Genomic DNA, 16,816 nt, shown 5'->3' on the forward strand with positions numbered 1-16,816 from the left:
AACCGAATTGGTCGGCTACGTGCTGACGTGGCGCCTTTTAATTGGCTTATAATTGGGCCTCACCAGTCAGAATTGGGCCCAAAATCGTCACGAAAAAGATACCCGTCGTCATCCGGACACCAAACAAAACGTAATACTGTAATTAATAATCAAATTTCACGTCCGTCTCTCTCTTTTAAATACCATACGTTATCCCTTACATTTATTACTTTTCTGGTTTATTTTGGAAGAAAGGAACACGAGTTCTTTCTCTCTTCGCCATTTGCCCAATACAATATCTGATTCTTGTATTCGATTCAATTGATTCAATATTGTTGTTGAAACGGAATTCGATTTCGTCTTCTTAGGGTTTTTGAGTATATAAAATGGCTAATTCTAAGAGAGAATGGACGGACGATGACCGAGATGATGTGCAGGAGGACGCGGAAGAAGAGACGAGCCTTGATGATTACAGAATTGCCTCGTCTTCAAGGTTTGGTCTGACGGAGCGGCTGGAAGATATTCTTGTGGAGGAAGGCGATGGTGATTTGCTTCTACAGAGGAACGATCGGGAGGAGAATGTTTTACAGTATCTTTTGGCTCTCGACTTACAGGTTGTCGGTGCTTGCCGTGCTGATGAGAGGTTGAATCCTTTGTTGAAGCTGCACGTCTCCGGCGGTGCCTCCGAGGATTGCTTGTTATCTCATCTTAGTCGAGTAAGTTCAAATCTACAGAATTCATAACTGATCCTTTTTTATGCGTTCGTTACCAGTTTTTGGTTTTCTCGCCTAAAATTGATGGCTGTTTTAGCTCGTTTACAGATTTACGATTGTCATTTATTTGTCAATTCCTGTTATTATGTAGCACTTTGAGCCCTCCGAAGTCGGGATGCTGGCCAGATGTTTGTGTATTCCTCTGGTTTCCATACGAGTCGGAAAGATAAACAAGCAAGGGGCACTTCTGTGCCCAACTGAAACAAGGTAATAAATCTACCTTAGCTTTCTTGCATCTCAATTAGCCTTTATTTATTTTATTATGATCATTGCACTGGTGATGGTCATCTGCCCTAATCTAACGGGAGGGTGCATTGACTTTGCATTTTTTCAAGACAATTTGAGAATAATACAGATATAACAGCATGTAGCAAGAGGTTTATAACAATAATGAGCTTATATGGATATCAATTTAGCATTGGTTTTCTCTGGCGAAATTATTGCCACTTTATTTAGTCTTATCATTATTGCAAACTTATTTTTAAGCTTTACAATTTTAATATTAATTGTGGATTGGATTTATATTACTGAATCTCAAAATAAATTAACTTGACCTGTGTATTTTCATGGTGACCAAAAGTTTGAACCTTATATCAGTTGCTTTACTGATGAGGTGATGTTTGGTTCAAACGGAATTGGAATTGGGGTCTAATTCAAAATTTTGTTTAGTATTATGACTTAAGATAAAGATTCGGAAATTGAATTGGAATTATAATTCCATTTTAATTGCATTGTATATGATCTTTTTAAGTTCCAATTTTATCATTCCTACTTTGGATTTACAATTCCATGATTTCTCCAAACATAAAAATTAGAATTGTATTTCTAATTTCAATTCCAATTATACACTTCAAAACATAACCTTAGTTAATTATCTATAACTTTCCACAAGTTTAGACAAGCTCTATCCCTTGTGTATTGTTTGTTTACACAATACATTATGGTTGCAATTTGAGGTGACCTCTTTTATTTTTCAATTGTTACATGGGTAACCATTGTATGCAAGTGCCATTTTCATGACTTTTTTCCTATTTGTTCACTGGGTTTGAAATTATCCATTTGGATGAAATGCTTTAGTCTAAAGAAGTTATGTCAATTGTCCATTTGGAAACACTTTTTGGAACAGAATCTGTGTCTAAGTCTGAGATTGATGAACCAGAAAACGTCTACAAATTTATGAATATGTCTAATTAAGTTGTATATCTAGATCAACATCCGGATGAGATACTTAAAACAAAAAAGTGCTTCCAAGAAAATTTATTACATTTCTCGTCACAACTCAACTCCAGTGTTGCCCGTTTAAACTCAAAATTTCCATTTTTCTCATGTTACTAGTTACTAGGAATAGTAATGAAATGGGGGACATGGTTTCTTTTTAAAGAAAAAGGTTGGTCCTAAATCATTTTCTTATTATTCCACACCACATACATCCCTAACAATTTCTCAACAGTACTTGATCCCACCTTATTAGTAAATATGTTTTTAATTTATATTTATAATAAGATCCCGATTAATACATACAATCTTTAATTTATAAGTTGCTTGTCTAGTTCATTTTTCTTATTTTTGTAAGAAATGAAATTTCATTAAAACCAATCAATGCTAAAGTTGCATCCACTATGATAGAAGTGTGATATAGTAAGAACAAGTTATGAAATGTGTAATAATGATTTCAAGATAACAAAGGGTGATCTCTCCAACATCATAGCTGATGAATTTCAAAATGTGTAATAATAATTTAAGAGATGCCTTGATGCTCTCTCATTTCTTGTCTAGTTGTTTAGTACATGGGAATTGGGATATTTGGCCCGCACTCTAATTTTAAGTGCGTTAATGTCTTCTTCTATGTATGCATATTTTTCACACTTCTTTATTCAACAGTAATTTGTTTGTTCCTACTGGACGTTTGTCATATTATATATGCAAGTAATTTACTTATGTGCTTTTTTTTCCCTGTTGAAGTCTTCACAGAGGGTGGTAGGCATGTCTTATTTGGAAGTGGTTTCTTGATGTCACTTCCTGTTTTATGATAAGATAAATTGTTTGTTCTTGTAACTGACCCAAATTAAGCTGCAATACAGAATTATATATATTTAAGTTGTTGGTAACATGTTCATGCTTCCAAATAAGTATGTCTTTGTACTTGTAGGTAATGTCGGCAGTATTCTATTATGATCTCTGAATTAAGAAGAAGTAAAGGTAGTTTCATGCTCCTACACCATATGGTTTATGCTCTGGTTATTTTGTGTATCTTAATCATATTTATATATTACCCATATTCTAATTGGATCGATATACTAACTCTTTGTTCAAATATGTCCTTATCTTGTTTATATTTCTTTTACCTTGTTACATTTGTTCTGCATGAAACATTGTCTTTGTTATTTGGTATACATTATCAGGATTCATCCTTGTTGATTACACATAGTATTATTTCTATATTGAAGAGAGCAGTATTATTTCTATATTGAAGAGAGCAAGCAAATGATAATTGTTTGCTGTTTCATAATGAAGTTCATAAGAATGTGGAAATCATCATTTGCTATTTTTATTTTATTTAAAGCACTAACTAAAACATAGAAATACACAATTGTTTTATAGAAAGCAAAACCAAAACAATTTCTAATGGTAATCCTTTGTAATATATATCTTGCACAATTGTAATGCTACTGAAAGTTGAAAGATTTTGAAGCGGATGTGTTGCATGTCTATTGTTGTTTCTTGCATTAGCAAAGCTTCTATAGTGTTGCTTAGCCTTTATGCCCCCTATTTGCTGGTGATCAGGGGGAATTTGGATCTGACCCTTCTGCCCACGTCTGATTTACGGATCACATTTGTTGGGGATGATGGTAAGACAGAGATATTGACAACCATAAAGAGAGCCTATCCCTTTGCTGCATCATCAGTTGAAAAGATCTCGTCCGACAACTCAGGACGGTCCTTCCTAATAAAGAAGATGATACCAAAAGGAGAGGTTTCTTACTTTTGGTGCTCTGAGAAATCAAAAGTTATTGGAGACGAGTTGCTTAACGAGGTTAGTTGAGAACTGGCTGCACCCACCATTAAAGAACCAACAGAAGTGGAAGAGATATTCATCACTTTTTCTTCTATTCTTGATCACAGATGAAGGATTTGATGGAAAAGAAGCCGTCTCTTGCCGAGCTGACAGGTATATGTGAATCCCGCCTTGACCTGTTTGCGGCTCATATACGAGCTTATGCTGTCGAGTCAACTGCATTGAACTCCAATCCCGAGACGACATTACACGACGAAGATGTTGGACCTTCTTATCATCCTGCACAGTCTCGAAAGCAGCATATTTATCTCCACCAAGGTAGCCTAGGTCCTCGGTCAAGTTCTTTTAAGGAGTGTCAACCTAGAAACCTGTCGCCTATTAGCAACGCTGCAAAAGAAAAGCTTAAGAGACAGTTTTCTAGTAGTAGTATCAATGCATCATCGTTCTTGGACACGAAAGTGGACAACAATCAACCTGAAGCAGTTGAGGAATCTGAATCCGATGCCCTCCCGTTTCTTACCACCCTATCATCACAGTTGCCGCCAATACTGCCTACTATATTTTCTCCAAGCCAATACACAAACTTATCCTTTATTGCAGCAGCTGCGGCAGCTTCATCGTCATCGTTTCTACCATATAATAATAATAATACAATTGCATCCCAACAGATTCCGGTTTCCTTTACAGAGCCATTTTCATTGCCGCCTTTATCTAGTTTACTGACACCTTCGGTTGATGAAGGTGAAAATAGACTAGTTCTGCCACAGGGATTCTTCCCCACATTACTTCCAGTAGTAGCATCTGGGTCGCAGCAAATTCCGCCTTTCACTCCTTTGATATGTGATCCGATCGTTCACATCCCGGTTATTGATATGTTATGCTCATCGGGAGGCCAAGGGTACATTGTTAGCAGTGCAGGACCGCCGCCTCTGCACCAAAACTTGGCGGTGGATCCTAATGTGGAGAAAGGGGCTAGGGAGACTTTGCGGATGCTGTTAAGTGGTGGTTCTGCACAAAGCAAACCGCAGTTGGTAGGTATGTTTCCAGGTGGTCTGACCGAAAAAACAGACAAGAGGCAGAGTGTTGTTGGATTGGGAAACAGGGGCCATTACAACACTGGTGTTGAAGATATAAATATTATATCCAGTAGGATATCTGCATTGGGATTGGTTTCTTCTCTATCGTTGTCTGATCAAGCAGTTTGCTTTGGGAAAAGATGGAATGGTAGCGGTAGTAACCATGAATATGATCGTGTGTCGGAGATGTCTGTGCCTGCTTACATGGAGAAGGAAGAAGAAAGAAGCGAGAATGGCTCGGGATTGGAAGAGGATACGGCTTGACTGACATATCAGTTGGTGTTGTCATTTGTTTGTGTGTTTGTTTGTTTGGTGATTTTTGGAAATGTAAATGTGTCTTTTGTCTGCAAGCAAGTTGTTCATAATATGGCTGGCAGAGAGGTTAAAAAGTAGTAATAGTAGTAGTGTCTCGATCTTTTTTACTAAAGGAAAATAGACATATAAAAAGCATTGAACCTTATCAATCTATATATATTTTTTGTTACTGTTATTTATTATAATATATGCATTGGTTCACACTATCAAATTATGTCTTGTTACAGTTGAATACTATTAAGAGTGAATTTGTATTTGTTTTTTTGTTCTTGGGTGGATTAAATAAATAAATAAAAAAGAATAAACCATTATTAGTTGATTTTGAAGAGATTATCATATCCTACAGAAGTAAACATTGATCAAGTGAGCATTCCATTCATTCATGTATTAGTAACTCAAATTTGTTAACAGACAAATAATGCCAATAGAATATCGAATCTATCTCTCTTTAAGTACAACTTTCAGTGTTTTTGCATGTCCCAGACAGCAAAAGAAAAGAAAAGAAAAGAGAGGATATGATAGATGCATCATGTTCAAACTTATACATTAATCGAGAACAAACCCTTCTTAACAAATGTGTTCTTCACACCACCCCCATCCCAACTGAAAAATTCTGAAACAGCATCATGCCTTCACTCTCACATCTGCAAAACTAGACCCGCAAAAGCGCGCACATCAATTTAGTGATGATATTTGTGAATGTGTACAAACAAATCAAAGTTAAAACAAATCAAAGTTAAAACAAAAAAGGCATTTATCTATCTTACCATGACCTTGTCTATCATCTCCCGTATGTTGTTTGGTCAACGATGTAGCACACTCTTTTTTACAGGTTTAGCTTTCTTGTAAGTGTGGTGCTGTCAAAAGAGAAAAGTAACCGTTAAGAATCTAACCGCCTTTTTAAACTAAAATAGTTTAGCGGGTGGACGCAGAAGAAAATGTACACCTTTTGCCTCTCTAGAGCATCACTGTCTGTCCTCTCCTTCCAGTTGCTCTTCCTAAGTTTAATTGGTCGATTTCCTACATATTTGCCTGTAATAAATATAAAAAACAGCATCATACATTAGCATCAAGAAATTCGCTCATGCCTCTATAATACTTAATTTACTTTCAAACAATGACTTTTGACTCTTTTACAAAAGGAAGATGAGTTTCAGTCAACTGGGAACTAGTTCATATTGAAAAATCTAGACCAATATTGAATAATAGTTTGAGTATTAGGAAATAATTAGATGAAATTATCTTCATCTACATTCAAAACTCTGTTGTACCAAATGAATGGAATAATTTTATAAATCAAACCCCTATAAAACAACTCTACTCTAATCTATCACAATAAAACCAACCCCTAATATAAGTCCCTGATGATGTATAGACTCAGAGACATTTCAAGTACATTAGAATTCTCTCTATCTTTTTTAACAGCATAAGTGAAGCAAGATATTTCTAGAATAAAAACAAAGAAATCTCAATGTACAGAAAAATTACCATTCATTTCCTTTAAAGCACCAGCAAGATCTGAAGGGTTAGAAAAACTAACAAAACCATAGCCCTTAGTTTTCCCAGTTCGCTTATCTCTGACAACCTGTTGCATGAAACAGACCATCTAAATCTTTAAAAAATAGTTAAAGATAAGGTACAAAACAAAGTTCTAAGAAAATAGAACTTTGAAGAGCACAAAATAAACACATGAACTTTAAGCCCACATTACTCCCCACAAATACTACAAAATTTTATATCTGGAATTATACAGCCACCCAGAAACTATCATTAGGTTTAAGCAAACTCCTTTTCACGGGAATAGACATTCTCCCACTTACCCAGAAAAATAAAAGAAAGAGAAAGGACAAATAAACACATGAACTTTCTTAATTAGGGCAAAAATACAGAAGGGACTTCTTATGTGAAAATTTTAGCATGGATTTAATTATAAGACATTTATGTTAGCGGATGTATCACCTCCATAAAATATAATACTCTAGGTGTTTATAAAATTATAACCTTGTTAAAATGGAAATCTAAATCCACATAACCCCTTCTTCTTCCCTCTTCTCTCTCTCTCTCTCTCGCCTGGAACTTCATTAGTAAGCTAGTGCCCAAGGAAAATACTGGCATTGATGGCTCCATCGAGCAGATCATGTGCAAGTGTGGGAGACCGAGAAAATACAGTCCTGATGGTACGATGATTATTGGCTTTGGGTGAATCTCCCTATGCAAGAAGTCATCTTGGCATGGAATTCGGTGATTTATTGTCCTGCCTTCTGGGATGAAAAGGGGTCAGGCACCGTTTGGGTCGTAAATACAGAGGAATTGGTACGCATGCATATACCCTCTCACTAGAAAGCATTACAGGAGTGTAGTAGGGGGTAAAAGAATTTGGGGACATTGATTTTCTTTGTAACATGGTTGGTAAGGGTCATTAACAGAAATCTCATTTAATTTAACACCTTATTTAAGAAGTTTATGTGTAAATTTGGTCTTCTATCCGTATCTTAGGCATTTCTTCCACAAATGAGAGAGTTTATGTATAAATTCTTTCTCATGATCACACATCCCTGCTTACTCCACATCTCTGGTGTATAAACTTTTTTCGTTCTAAACTGGCGGAGACAGGCCATAAGCAAAATATCAAATACAGCGTCTATCCATATGAAAATGTTTTATGTCAACCCATCTTGCCAATTTGAAAGACATTGTACATAGGATCACAAAGATCTTCACATAACCTTAGGTGCAATAAAATGAAGAAAGAAAGGATGAGTAAATCCATGTACTAAAAGTAGACATTTATATCCAGTGAGAATGACTTCAGCATGGAATCTCTTAAAGAGCTGTTTTGATAGATGCTGGCACACAAATCTACTGAGGAGCAAGAGCATAAACTTAGAATATGCAAGAGCATGATAAAACTAGGGGTAATGCATTCATGTCAAATAACATGTTCAGTTCAAAGCAACCTATCATGAAACAACCAAAGCCATGGGTTAATGAAGTGAAACTTACCCGAGCCATGTTGAACGAAGGAAATCGAGAAAATGCTTTAGAGAGAACATCATCATTCACCTCATTTCCAAGATCACCGCAAAACAGTCTATAATCATCTATATGCACAAAAAATCATGTCAGTAAGGTTGTTCGCCGTCTAAAGCTGATGACAGTTCAAAACATGTACCAGAATGCCATTTGGTAAATATATCACCATCACTAACAACACGAAGCAATACAGATGAAGATAAGAAAGAAACCATACTTTCAGGCCATTCTGAGAGAGTTGGGTCCTCCCAATTTTGTCCAGCAGCTTTGCGTGGTATTGCTTTCTTTTTTGTTTCTGCTTTGTGTTCAATTTCACTATTCGCAAGAGCAGCTTTCACACTCTCTAGAGCTTCAGGAGTAATTGTCTGAGCATCCCTTTGAAACAACTGCTGTGCCTGCGCTCATGGAACTCAAATTCGTTACACTCATGTACCACATACACACCTCAAGAAAGTAGCTTTATGGGAAAACATGACATGAATAAAATTCTAGGCAGTTTACAGAAGTCAAGGAAGTTATAAGCCAATGAAATGCACAATTTTTACCTGTTGATACTGCGGGAGGGCGTAAACACCAGGGACGGGAGCGGGAGCAGGAGCGGGGTAGACCGAAGGAAGCCGGGGCGCTGGTACTTGCAGAGAGGTTGGAGCAGCAGCAGCAGAAGCACCGACGTAAGGTTGTTGCTGAAGGTGAAAAGGGACAGGAAAATACGATCCGCCTGCATAAGTGAATTGGGAGGAGACGGAAGGAGCCGAAACTACGGGATAGGAAGAGGAGCTCGAAGGGGCGGAAGACGAAGATACATTCGACATCCCCAAAGATATATATTTTCACGGTCGATTATTTAAAGTTGCGTTGGAAAATAGGGTTATGAAATCGTGCGTTTATTATTTATTATACGGGAGAAATCATCAAAACCTATAAACTAAACCTACCTTTGAAATTGTTTAGAGATGAAACTGCTCCGAACAGCTAGGCTTTTGAATCGAGAAGAAATACTTTGGACTTGTGGAAGCTTGCTTGCTTGCTTGGATCGAAGAATATGGATCCCTCGCGAAAGAGAAAGATGAAATTACACAAGCAGCCGGCTGAATCTCTTTCTTAATAGCCATTTCTATTTATAGGTGTTTTTCCTTTCTTTTTCTCATTAAACTATTTTTATTTTATTTTATTTTAAACCATTATAAACGAGGAATTGGATCCCAAAGATAATATGAAACAGAAAATTAAATATTAAAATAAAATGTCATATATTGAGTTTATGATTTAAGATTTAGAAGGTAGGATTTAGGGTTTATTTCATATATATATATATATAATTTTTTATTTATTTAATTTATCAAAATTACATCGTTTTAATAAATGAAACAGTAAAGGACAACTTCACTTGGGAGAGCAGATCTTTTCCCCTTATATTGTGCTAAGTTTAATATTAAGTTGGTAGAATTTTAATGGGTTTTTTTGTTTAAAAAATAAATTTATTTAAAATAAATTATTAAAATATTTTTTTACATATTAAATTTAAATTTAATGAAAATACATTTAAGCCTTTGTTTGGTAATTCTGAAATTGACATTAGAATTAGAATGATGAGATTTAATTTTAATTTTTAAGTGTGATATTTATATACCCTTTAATATTAATAATTAGAACTAGAATAATGATATTCAATTTAGTGTACTTTTATAGTTCTAGTTCTACTATTTTTAGTTCGGGAATTGTATTTTCAAATATTTTTTTTTTATGTTTTTAAATTATTATTTAGAATGTTAAAATATTGAATCGATCTTTTTTTTTTAATTTAGTAAATTAATATTTTGAAATGATATATATTTTTTATCTAATAAGTTAACATTTTGAACTAATATATATATTTTTTTTAATTTGGTAAGTTAACATTTTGAATTAATTTAAAAAGTTAAATGTTGAACCATATTATGTCGAATTGATATTTATATTTCAAATCTATGAAGTAACATGTTAAATCGATTTTTTTAATGAAAATCGAAACTTACAAAATTCTATCGATACTTGAGTTATCTGATTATGTCAAACCAATGTTTTAATAAAAATAGATAATATATATTAAAATTATTTTTTTTCAAACATAGAAATTGAGATTTAATTAAAATGTTATAATTATTTTAGATTTTTGTCTCGAATAATTTTAATCTGAATAATACTTAAAGTCGTTGATGAGTTGTTGGGTATTCATATCCTCCGATTGTGTTTAGTGTCGACCTTATGTTTTGGCTGCCCCGGACCAAATAGAAAAAGATAGAAAAAAAATTGGTTACTTAGTTCTATTTAAAAAATATGATTACGAGTGAGATTTGAATCCATGACCAAATAAGTTACGTTGTAAAAAAAGACAAGATAATCATTGTAGAAATCAAATACAAAATGTTACACTTATTGATTTCAAATTAAAATGGTTATATAGTGTATACTTGGAGTCTTGGAGATGTTTGCATTTTATTTTGGGGTGACATCTTATTTAATCAGATTATATTTTTTGTCTCGAATATTTATAATTCGAATATTACTCAAAATTGTTGATGAGTTATTAACTACTTTTACTCTCCGATTGTGTTTAGTGTCAATTCTATGTTTTGGACTGCCCGAGACCGAGTAATAAAAGAAAGAAAAAAAATTGATTGCCTAATTTTATTTAAAAAAAAATTATTATGAGTAAAATTTGAACTTATAACCAAACCAGAACTTCTTAATTTTCATCGTCTTAAACCATTATACTAAACATTATTATGGTTAAAAAATCCAATGCATTTTATTAAATGGATGAGCTGTCCAAGCTATAGGCTTACCTAGGGTCGGCCCAATTATGTTATTAATCATCTCCATTCCTCTCCTATTAATATCAAATGAGACGTAATTATTCTATCTAAATTTGTTTTTTTATATTTTTAATAAAGAGCGATTGAAAATGTTTTTTCATGATGAAGTTCTCTTACTATTTCGGTCAAAAATTGTTCCAACATCGTTATTATTAGTGTTATTATTAGTTTGTTCAACTTATTATATTTCAACACTTATGGTCTAAAAACCTAAATTAGCCCGTCTTTGAAATATCTCTCAACAATTGTCAAATGTTTACATTAAACATTTTAATTTTATAAATATTTCACATATTTTAATATCAAAATTATCAACTATTTATTTTAATTTGTTATATTCCCTTCTTACAACAACACTTGTGGGCTAGATGAGGATAATTTTTTTCTTAAAAAGAAAAATAACAAAAAAATTGTATAAAGTTTGTGTTAGTTTTCTAAGAGAAATAAATAAATAAAATAGAAAAAGAAGTCGCCTTTTTTTATTTTTTTTTATTGTAAAAGGACTAGTTTATTTTTATTTTATATTTCCTACATTTATTTATTTAATAATATAATGTTATCTTATTTAAAAGAAATAAAGAGCTACAAAAAAAAAACAGCATTAAATGGAACAGATAATAAAATAATAATAATAATTCAATTGAAAAGCCCACAGTACCGTCCACTCGCCGCCCATTGCAATTCCACACAAAACCACATTTGGGAATGCAACGAAAATAATTAAAAAAATATATACAATGTTCTTTTTATTAAACATTTATCCAAAAAATTATTTTATTATAATCTTTTCATTCAACCCAGTCATATATATTTAAAGGGTTCTTTCAAGTACTTATATATATATATATATATATTAATAAAATAGTGGTTTATTTAAATTAAATTATACAAATAATTTTAGACACAAATATTTTAAAATCTTTAATATAATGAAATTAAAATATCCAATCCAACCCAAACATTTTCCGATTTCGATTTAAAATACCCGATTTTGATTATCGAATATCATCTAACATATTTCTAACATAAACCGTGCTTTATATGTTCTAGAATCGAGGTTGGGTAAATGAGGTCATTAAAAAATCAGCACTCAGCCCCTTCTTCCTGTCTCTCTCTTCTTCACTCTTTGTTGGTTTGGTCTGGTCTGCTCTAGAATCGAGACCAGAAGAAAACAAGGTAAGAAAAGAGGAAGAAAACTTCAACAAAAATCAGTAATACCCAGTTGTCATTTTCCATCTTTTCCTCCATCCCATAAGCAAATATCTTTTTTTTTTTTTTTTTTTCAAACATCTTAACTCTATCATCAGCTTTAATACTTATTACTTACCTTTTATATTATTTAGTGAGAGGCTATCTGCTACCTATCCACCACTTTATGGCTGGCTACCCTAAAAAATAAACAAAAATAAATAAATGATACCCATATCCTGTTTACCTGTTTTCTGTATAGCAAAAACCAGAGGAATATGAGGATTTATGCATAACAAAGAGGTAAAACCCACGAAGACGACCATATTCTCCTATACCAAACTTCCTTACATGTTTTGATAGGAGGGTAAGCCAGATACCTAACAATTATTAACAATTACCATGCCCTTTAATGAAAACAAAGGTGTGTTTAGACTGACTATCAAGAAATCAAGATTAGGGTTTCTTTTTAAGTATATAAAATATGTTTTTACAAACTTTTGTAGATCTTAATAATCTCCAACTGGGTCTCCTCTTTAGATTTTTTCACCTTTCTGATTTTCTTTCTAATTGTTTGATCTCTTCTTCACCATCATCATCGAGTTTTGGATACAGTTTAATTTTAGGGTAAAACTGATTATTGATTTGTCTTGTGTAAGTCAACCATCTTAGATTTAGGTTTAGATCTGATAAATCTGGAATTTTATTTTCTGGGTTTTGTTTCACATCAATCAATATATATATAAATATTTGTGACTTAGATCTTGTTTGATCTAATAAATAGCCAAATGAAATTTGAGCTGCTGTAGATCAGGATCAACTCAGCAAACTGCTTGATCAAGATTCATTAGTAGGTGAGTTCATCAATTTCTGCATAAATTCAATGATTGATCCCTGTGGTTTTAAGAACATAGATTATTTTTTCTCATTTGATTTTTTATTTTCAGGATGGGAACAAAAATTCTTAGACATTTTATCAAAGAAGAGGAGATGGATATTCCTTTAATTCCACCAGGTTTTGAGTCATTTGCTCCTCAAATCCTGAAAGGTGGTGTAGAAGACAATAATGAAACAAGTAATAATTCATGCTCAATCTCCACTAGATTGGAAACACTTGATGATGACATCAAACCCTTAATCCATGCAAATGACACTGCAAACATCAAAAGAACCCGAAAGCAAAGGATTAAGATAAACTATAACAATGATCCAGGACATGGGCCTGATTTGGACAAGGTTTTTATTTATTTATAATAATCTCTATTCATCTAATCAGGAATTTGATGGATTGTTGTCTTATGTCATTGGATGTTTGAACAGGTGACAGCAAGGTGGCGGCCAGAAGATGGCCGCAGGCCTGTTCTTGAGGATGCTCCGGTTTTCTACCCTACTGAAGAGGAATTCATTGACACTCTTAACTATATTGCAAGTATACGGCCCACAGCAGAAAAATATGGGATTTGTCGAATTGTTCCACCTCCATCTTGGAAACCTCCTTGTTCCTCCCTTAAGGAGAAAAGTTTCTGGGAAAAATCTACCTTTTCTACTCGTGTCCAGAAAGTTAATAAACTTCAAAACCGGGAATCAATGAAAATGATCTTAAAGTTTAATAGCAAGAAGAGTAGGAAGAAGAGAAGATGTGCCCAAGTTAATACTACAGGAAATTGTGATGATATCGGTGTTTGTGGAATGGATAGCTTTGGCTTCCAACCGGGTCCAGAATTCACTTTAGATACGTTTCATAAATATGCAGACGATTTTAAAACTCAATATTTCCGAAGAAATATATCCCCTGAGGAAATTGAAGGTGAATATTGGCGAATTGTGGAGAGACCTACTGAAGAAATTGAGGTGTGATGATATATCAGTTATCAATGAATCCATATAACTTTTTTATTCTTAACAGGAAAGTAAAAAATTATTGTGTTTTATTCTAGGTACTTTACGGTGCTGATGTAGATACTGGCAATTTTCGCAGTGGTTTCCCGAAATGTGGCAATGAAGATGGTTTGGATTATGAAGAGAAGTATGTCAAATCGGGGTGGAATCTGAACAACTTTCCGAAACTTCAAGGTTCAGTTCTCAATTATGAAAGCAGCGACATTTCTGGTGTTGTTGTTCCGTGGTTATACATTGGAATGTGTTTCTCTTCATTTTGTTGGGTAAGTAAGGTTTAAGGATTCTAAATTCATGATTTTTTTCATATTTGGTTTGATATTTGTCTTTTTTATTTTGTGACAGCATGTTGAAGATCACTACTTGTACTCATTGAATTACATGCACTTTGGCGCGCCAAAGCTGTGGTATGGTGTCCCGGGTGATGGTGCACTTAAATTGGAAGCAGCTATGAAAAAGCATCTTCCCAACCTATTTGCAGAACAACCCGATTTGCTTAATAAGCTCGTGAGTGTTTAAACCTAGTACTGTCACAGAAAACATCTTAGTTGAAACCATTTTATTTTATTTTATTTTTGTCTAAACTTGTACATTTGCAGGTCACACAGCTTTCACCTTCGATCCTGCGATCTGAAGGAGTACCAATCTATCGATGTGTCCAGAATTCTGGGGAGTTTGTTCTTACATTTCCTAGGGCGTATCATTCGGGATTGAACTGTGGCTTCAATTGTGCTGAAGCTGTTAATGTTGCTCCTATTGATTGGTTTCCTCATGGTCAGACCGCCATTGAATTGTATCGTGAGCAGGGACGAAAAACATCACTTTCTCATGACAAACTGCTTCTAGGTACGGCAAGGGAAGCGGTTAAAGCACATTGGGAACTTAGTTTACTGCGAAGAAATACTTCCTATAACTTAAAGTGGAAGAGTGTTTGCGGGAAAGATGGAATTCTAACAAAGGCGTTAAAGGTAAAGATTTAGAGTTGCTTGTGCTTGGATGTAATGAAATGAAATGAACTTTTTTTGTTCTCTTAACTAGGATCGTGTTGAGGTGGAGAGTGTAAGGAGGAAGTTCTGTTGCGGTTCTGCAAAGGCAGTGAAGATGGAAAGCGATTTTGACACCACAAGTGAAAAGGAATGTGTTATATGTTTTTTCGACTTGCACCTGTCTGCAGCCCGGTGCAGCTGTTCACCCGATAAATATACATGCCTGAGCCACGTGAACCAGTTATGCTCATGTTCTTATTCCGAAAAGGTCTTCATCTTTCGTTATGATATCGATGAGATGAGCATACTTGTTGACGCCTTAGAAGGGAAATTGAGTGCTGTTTACAAATGGGCAAACCAAGATCTTGGACTGGCCTTGAGTTCTTCATTTGCATCAAGATCAGTAAATTTCTCTCAAAATATCGAAAAAGGAAGCGCCAATGAAATTGGGGTAACTCTGATTTCAAGGGGCGGTGGTTCTAACAATAAAGAAACACTTGTCATACAAAAGGGTCCTCGAATTGCAAAGGTTATTAGGAGGAGAAAATCCCACATCGAGCCTATTGAATATGGTGTTGTGCAAACCGGAAAGAGGTGGTGTGATAGTAAGGCCATATTTCCAAAGGGTAAGTAGGGTGGACGTTCTTATACAGGTTTTGCATTCATATCTCGACTCAAGATAACTTAAGTGGAAAGAGTCTTGAAGTGGAATGTTATTCGACAGGGTTTAGGAGTCGTGTTAGGTACATAAGCATTCTCGAACCAACAACAGAGTGTTACTATGTTTCTGAAATCGTGGACGCTGGACGCCGCGATTTTCCTCTTTTTATGGTAATAATAAGGAAGCCAAATAAATATAACCAGAATATTGTATTAATTTATAGAAATCAATCATGATTAGAGGGATTCATTTATAATTCTCAGGTTTCTGTTGAAGAATGTCCAAGTGAGGTGTTCATTCATGTTTCAGCACGTAAATGCTGGGAAATGGTAAGAGAAAGATTAAATCAAGAGATTACAAGACAACACAAGATTGGAAAAAGAAGAACAGATCTTCCACCATTACAGATAACTGGAATTCTCGATGGTTTGGAAATGTTCGGTTTTTCCTCTCCTCCTATTATGCAGGTACTCTTTCTTACTTACTATCCAATTATGATTGAAGAAAAGAGAACTAATCATTTCCTCTGTTTTACCTTGTGGTAGGTTATTGAAACAATGGACAGAAATCACATTTGTACAGAATACTGGAAATCGGGCCAATCATCGCATATTCAGGGAGATGCAATGCTCAATGAACTTCTTAAGAAGGCAAATCAAGAAGAACTAAAAGCACTGCTCCACATCCTTAGTAGTAGTGGCGAAAGCAAAGAAGATGATGGCCTATTAACCAAACTTCTCCATGAAGAGATTCGAAAGCGCCCTAAGAACATAACATAGTTTTTTTACCTTTAATGGATCTGCAACTGAAATACCTGAAATCTTATTAATAACTAATCGTATGAATATGCAGAGCCTCTTTCTTTTTCAAAAGCGGTCTAGACACCTTAGTCGAAATAAATAAAAAGTTATACAAATTTTGTAAGTTATCATAAACTATAAAATTTAAATTTGTTTTATGTAAAGTATAACTATAATTGATACATGATTATAAGTTTTTTTAATTGTTATATAATGCTAGTCCTCTACCATTTGAGAC

The 16,816-nt window shown here is 34.1% G+C and overlaps 3 protein-coding genes across 10 annotated transcripts; 2 read left to right on the forward strand and 1 right to left on the reverse strand.

The window, feature by feature from the left end:
• The first annotated feature begins 226 nt into the window (after positions 1-226).
• LOC124926301 lies at positions 227-5,360 on the forward strand. The gene is made up of 4 exons (XM_047466497.1): positions 227-695; positions 844-959; positions 3,537-3,786; positions 3,876-5,360. Exons 1-4 carry the CDS (start codon positions 366-368, stop codon positions 5,106-5,108), a joined length of 1,929 nt encoding a protein of 642 aa, XP_047322453.1. The 5' UTR covers positions 227-365; the 3' UTR covers positions 5,109-5,360.
• A 153-nt stretch (positions 5,361-5,513) lies between these two features.
• On the reverse strand, positions 5,514-9,282 carry LOC124927307 (RNA-binding protein 42). Of its 2 annotated transcripts, none has more exons than XM_047467707.1 (7): positions 8,738-9,282; positions 8,410-8,587; positions 8,163-8,260; positions 6,648-6,744; positions 6,106-6,191; positions 5,927-6,016; positions 5,514-5,803 (listed from the first exon to the last, which is right to left on the reverse strand). In XM_047467707.1, the coding sequence occupies exons 1-6, from the start codon at positions 9,002-9,004 to the stop codon at positions 5,963-5,965; spliced, it is 780 nt and encodes a 259-aa protein (XP_047323663.1). In that variant the 5' UTR covers positions 9,005-9,282; the 3' UTR covers positions 5,514-5,803; positions 5,927-5,962. The 2 variants fall into 2 exon arrangements, with proteins under 2 accessions (XP_047323663.1, XP_047323662.1); XM_047467706.1 differs by having other exon boundaries at positions 5,514-5,811.
• A 2,925-nt stretch (positions 9,283-12,207) lies between these two features.
• LOC124927306 (putative lysine-specific demethylase JMJ16) lies at positions 12,208-16,802 on the forward strand. 7 transcript variants are annotated; one of them, XM_047467701.1, is made up of 11 exons: positions 12,208-12,223; positions 13,020-13,089; positions 13,183-13,471; positions 13,556-14,086; positions 14,173-14,397; positions 14,477-14,638; positions 14,731-15,099; positions 15,170-15,743; positions 15,842-15,948; positions 16,042-16,245; positions 16,324-16,802. In XM_047467701.1, exons 3-11 carry the CDS (start codon positions 13,184-13,186, stop codon positions 16,555-16,557), a joined length of 2,694 nt encoding a protein of 897 aa, XP_047323657.1. In that variant the 5' UTR covers positions 12,208-12,223; positions 13,020-13,089; position 13,183; the 3' UTR covers positions 16,558-16,802. The 7 variants fall into 7 exon arrangements, with proteins under 7 accessions (XP_047323657.1, XP_047323660.1, XP_047323655.1 ...); XM_047467704.1 differs by lacking the exon at positions 12,208-12,223 and having other exon boundaries at positions 12,382-13,089; positions 13,183-13,348; positions 13,379-13,471; XM_047467699.1 differs by lacking the exon at positions 12,208-12,223 and adding an exon at positions 12,382-12,602.
• Positions 16,803-16,816: the final 14 nt, after the last annotated feature.

This window comes from Impatiens glandulifera, chromosome 2, assembly GCF_907164915.1.
Source record: "Impatiens glandulifera chromosome 2, dImpGla2.1, whole genome shotgun sequence".
NCBI lineage: Eukaryota > Viridiplantae > Streptophyta > Magnoliopsida > Ericales > Balsaminaceae > Impatiens > Impatiens glandulifera.

Excerpts from the sequence above, each read along its gene's own strand:
- LOC124926301 (XM_047466497.1), top strand. The coding sequence starts at position 366 with ATGGCTAATTCTAAGAGAGAATGGACGGACGATGACCGAGATGATGTG. Across the intron at positions 960-3,536 it reads CTGTGCCCAACTGAAACAAG|GGGGAATTTGGATCTGACCC; the intron begins GTAATAAATCTA and ends GCTGGTGATCAG. Across the intron at positions 3,787-3,875 it reads GAGACGAGTTGCTTAACGAG|ATGAAGGATTTGATGGAAAA; the intron begins GTTAGTTGAGAA and ends TCTTGATCACAG.
- LOC124927307 (XM_047467707.1), bottom strand. The coding sequence starts at position 9,004 with ATGTCGAATGTATCTTCGTCTTCCGCCCCTTCGAGCTCCTCTTCCTAT. Across the intron at positions 8,261-8,409 it reads TCTCTCAGAATGGCCTGAAA|ATGATTATAGACTGTTTTGC; the intron begins GTATGGTTTCTT and ends TTGTGCATATAG. Across the intron at positions 6,192-6,647 it reads TGCTTTAAAGGAAATGAATG|GCAAATATGTAGGAAATCGA; the intron begins GTAATTTTTCTG and ends TATTTATTACAG.
- LOC124927306 (XM_047467701.1), top strand. The coding sequence starts at position 13,184 with ATGGGAACAAAAATTCTTAGACATTTTATCAAAGAAGAGGAGATGGAT. Across the intron at positions 14,087-14,172 it reads GACCTACTGAAGAAATTGAG|GTACTTTACGGTGCTGATGT; the intron begins GTGTGATGATAT and ends GTTTTATTCTAG. Across the intron at positions 14,639-14,730 it reads CCGATTTGCTTAATAAGCTC|GTCACACAGCTTTCACCTTC; the intron begins GTGAGTGTTTAA and ends GTACATTTGCAG.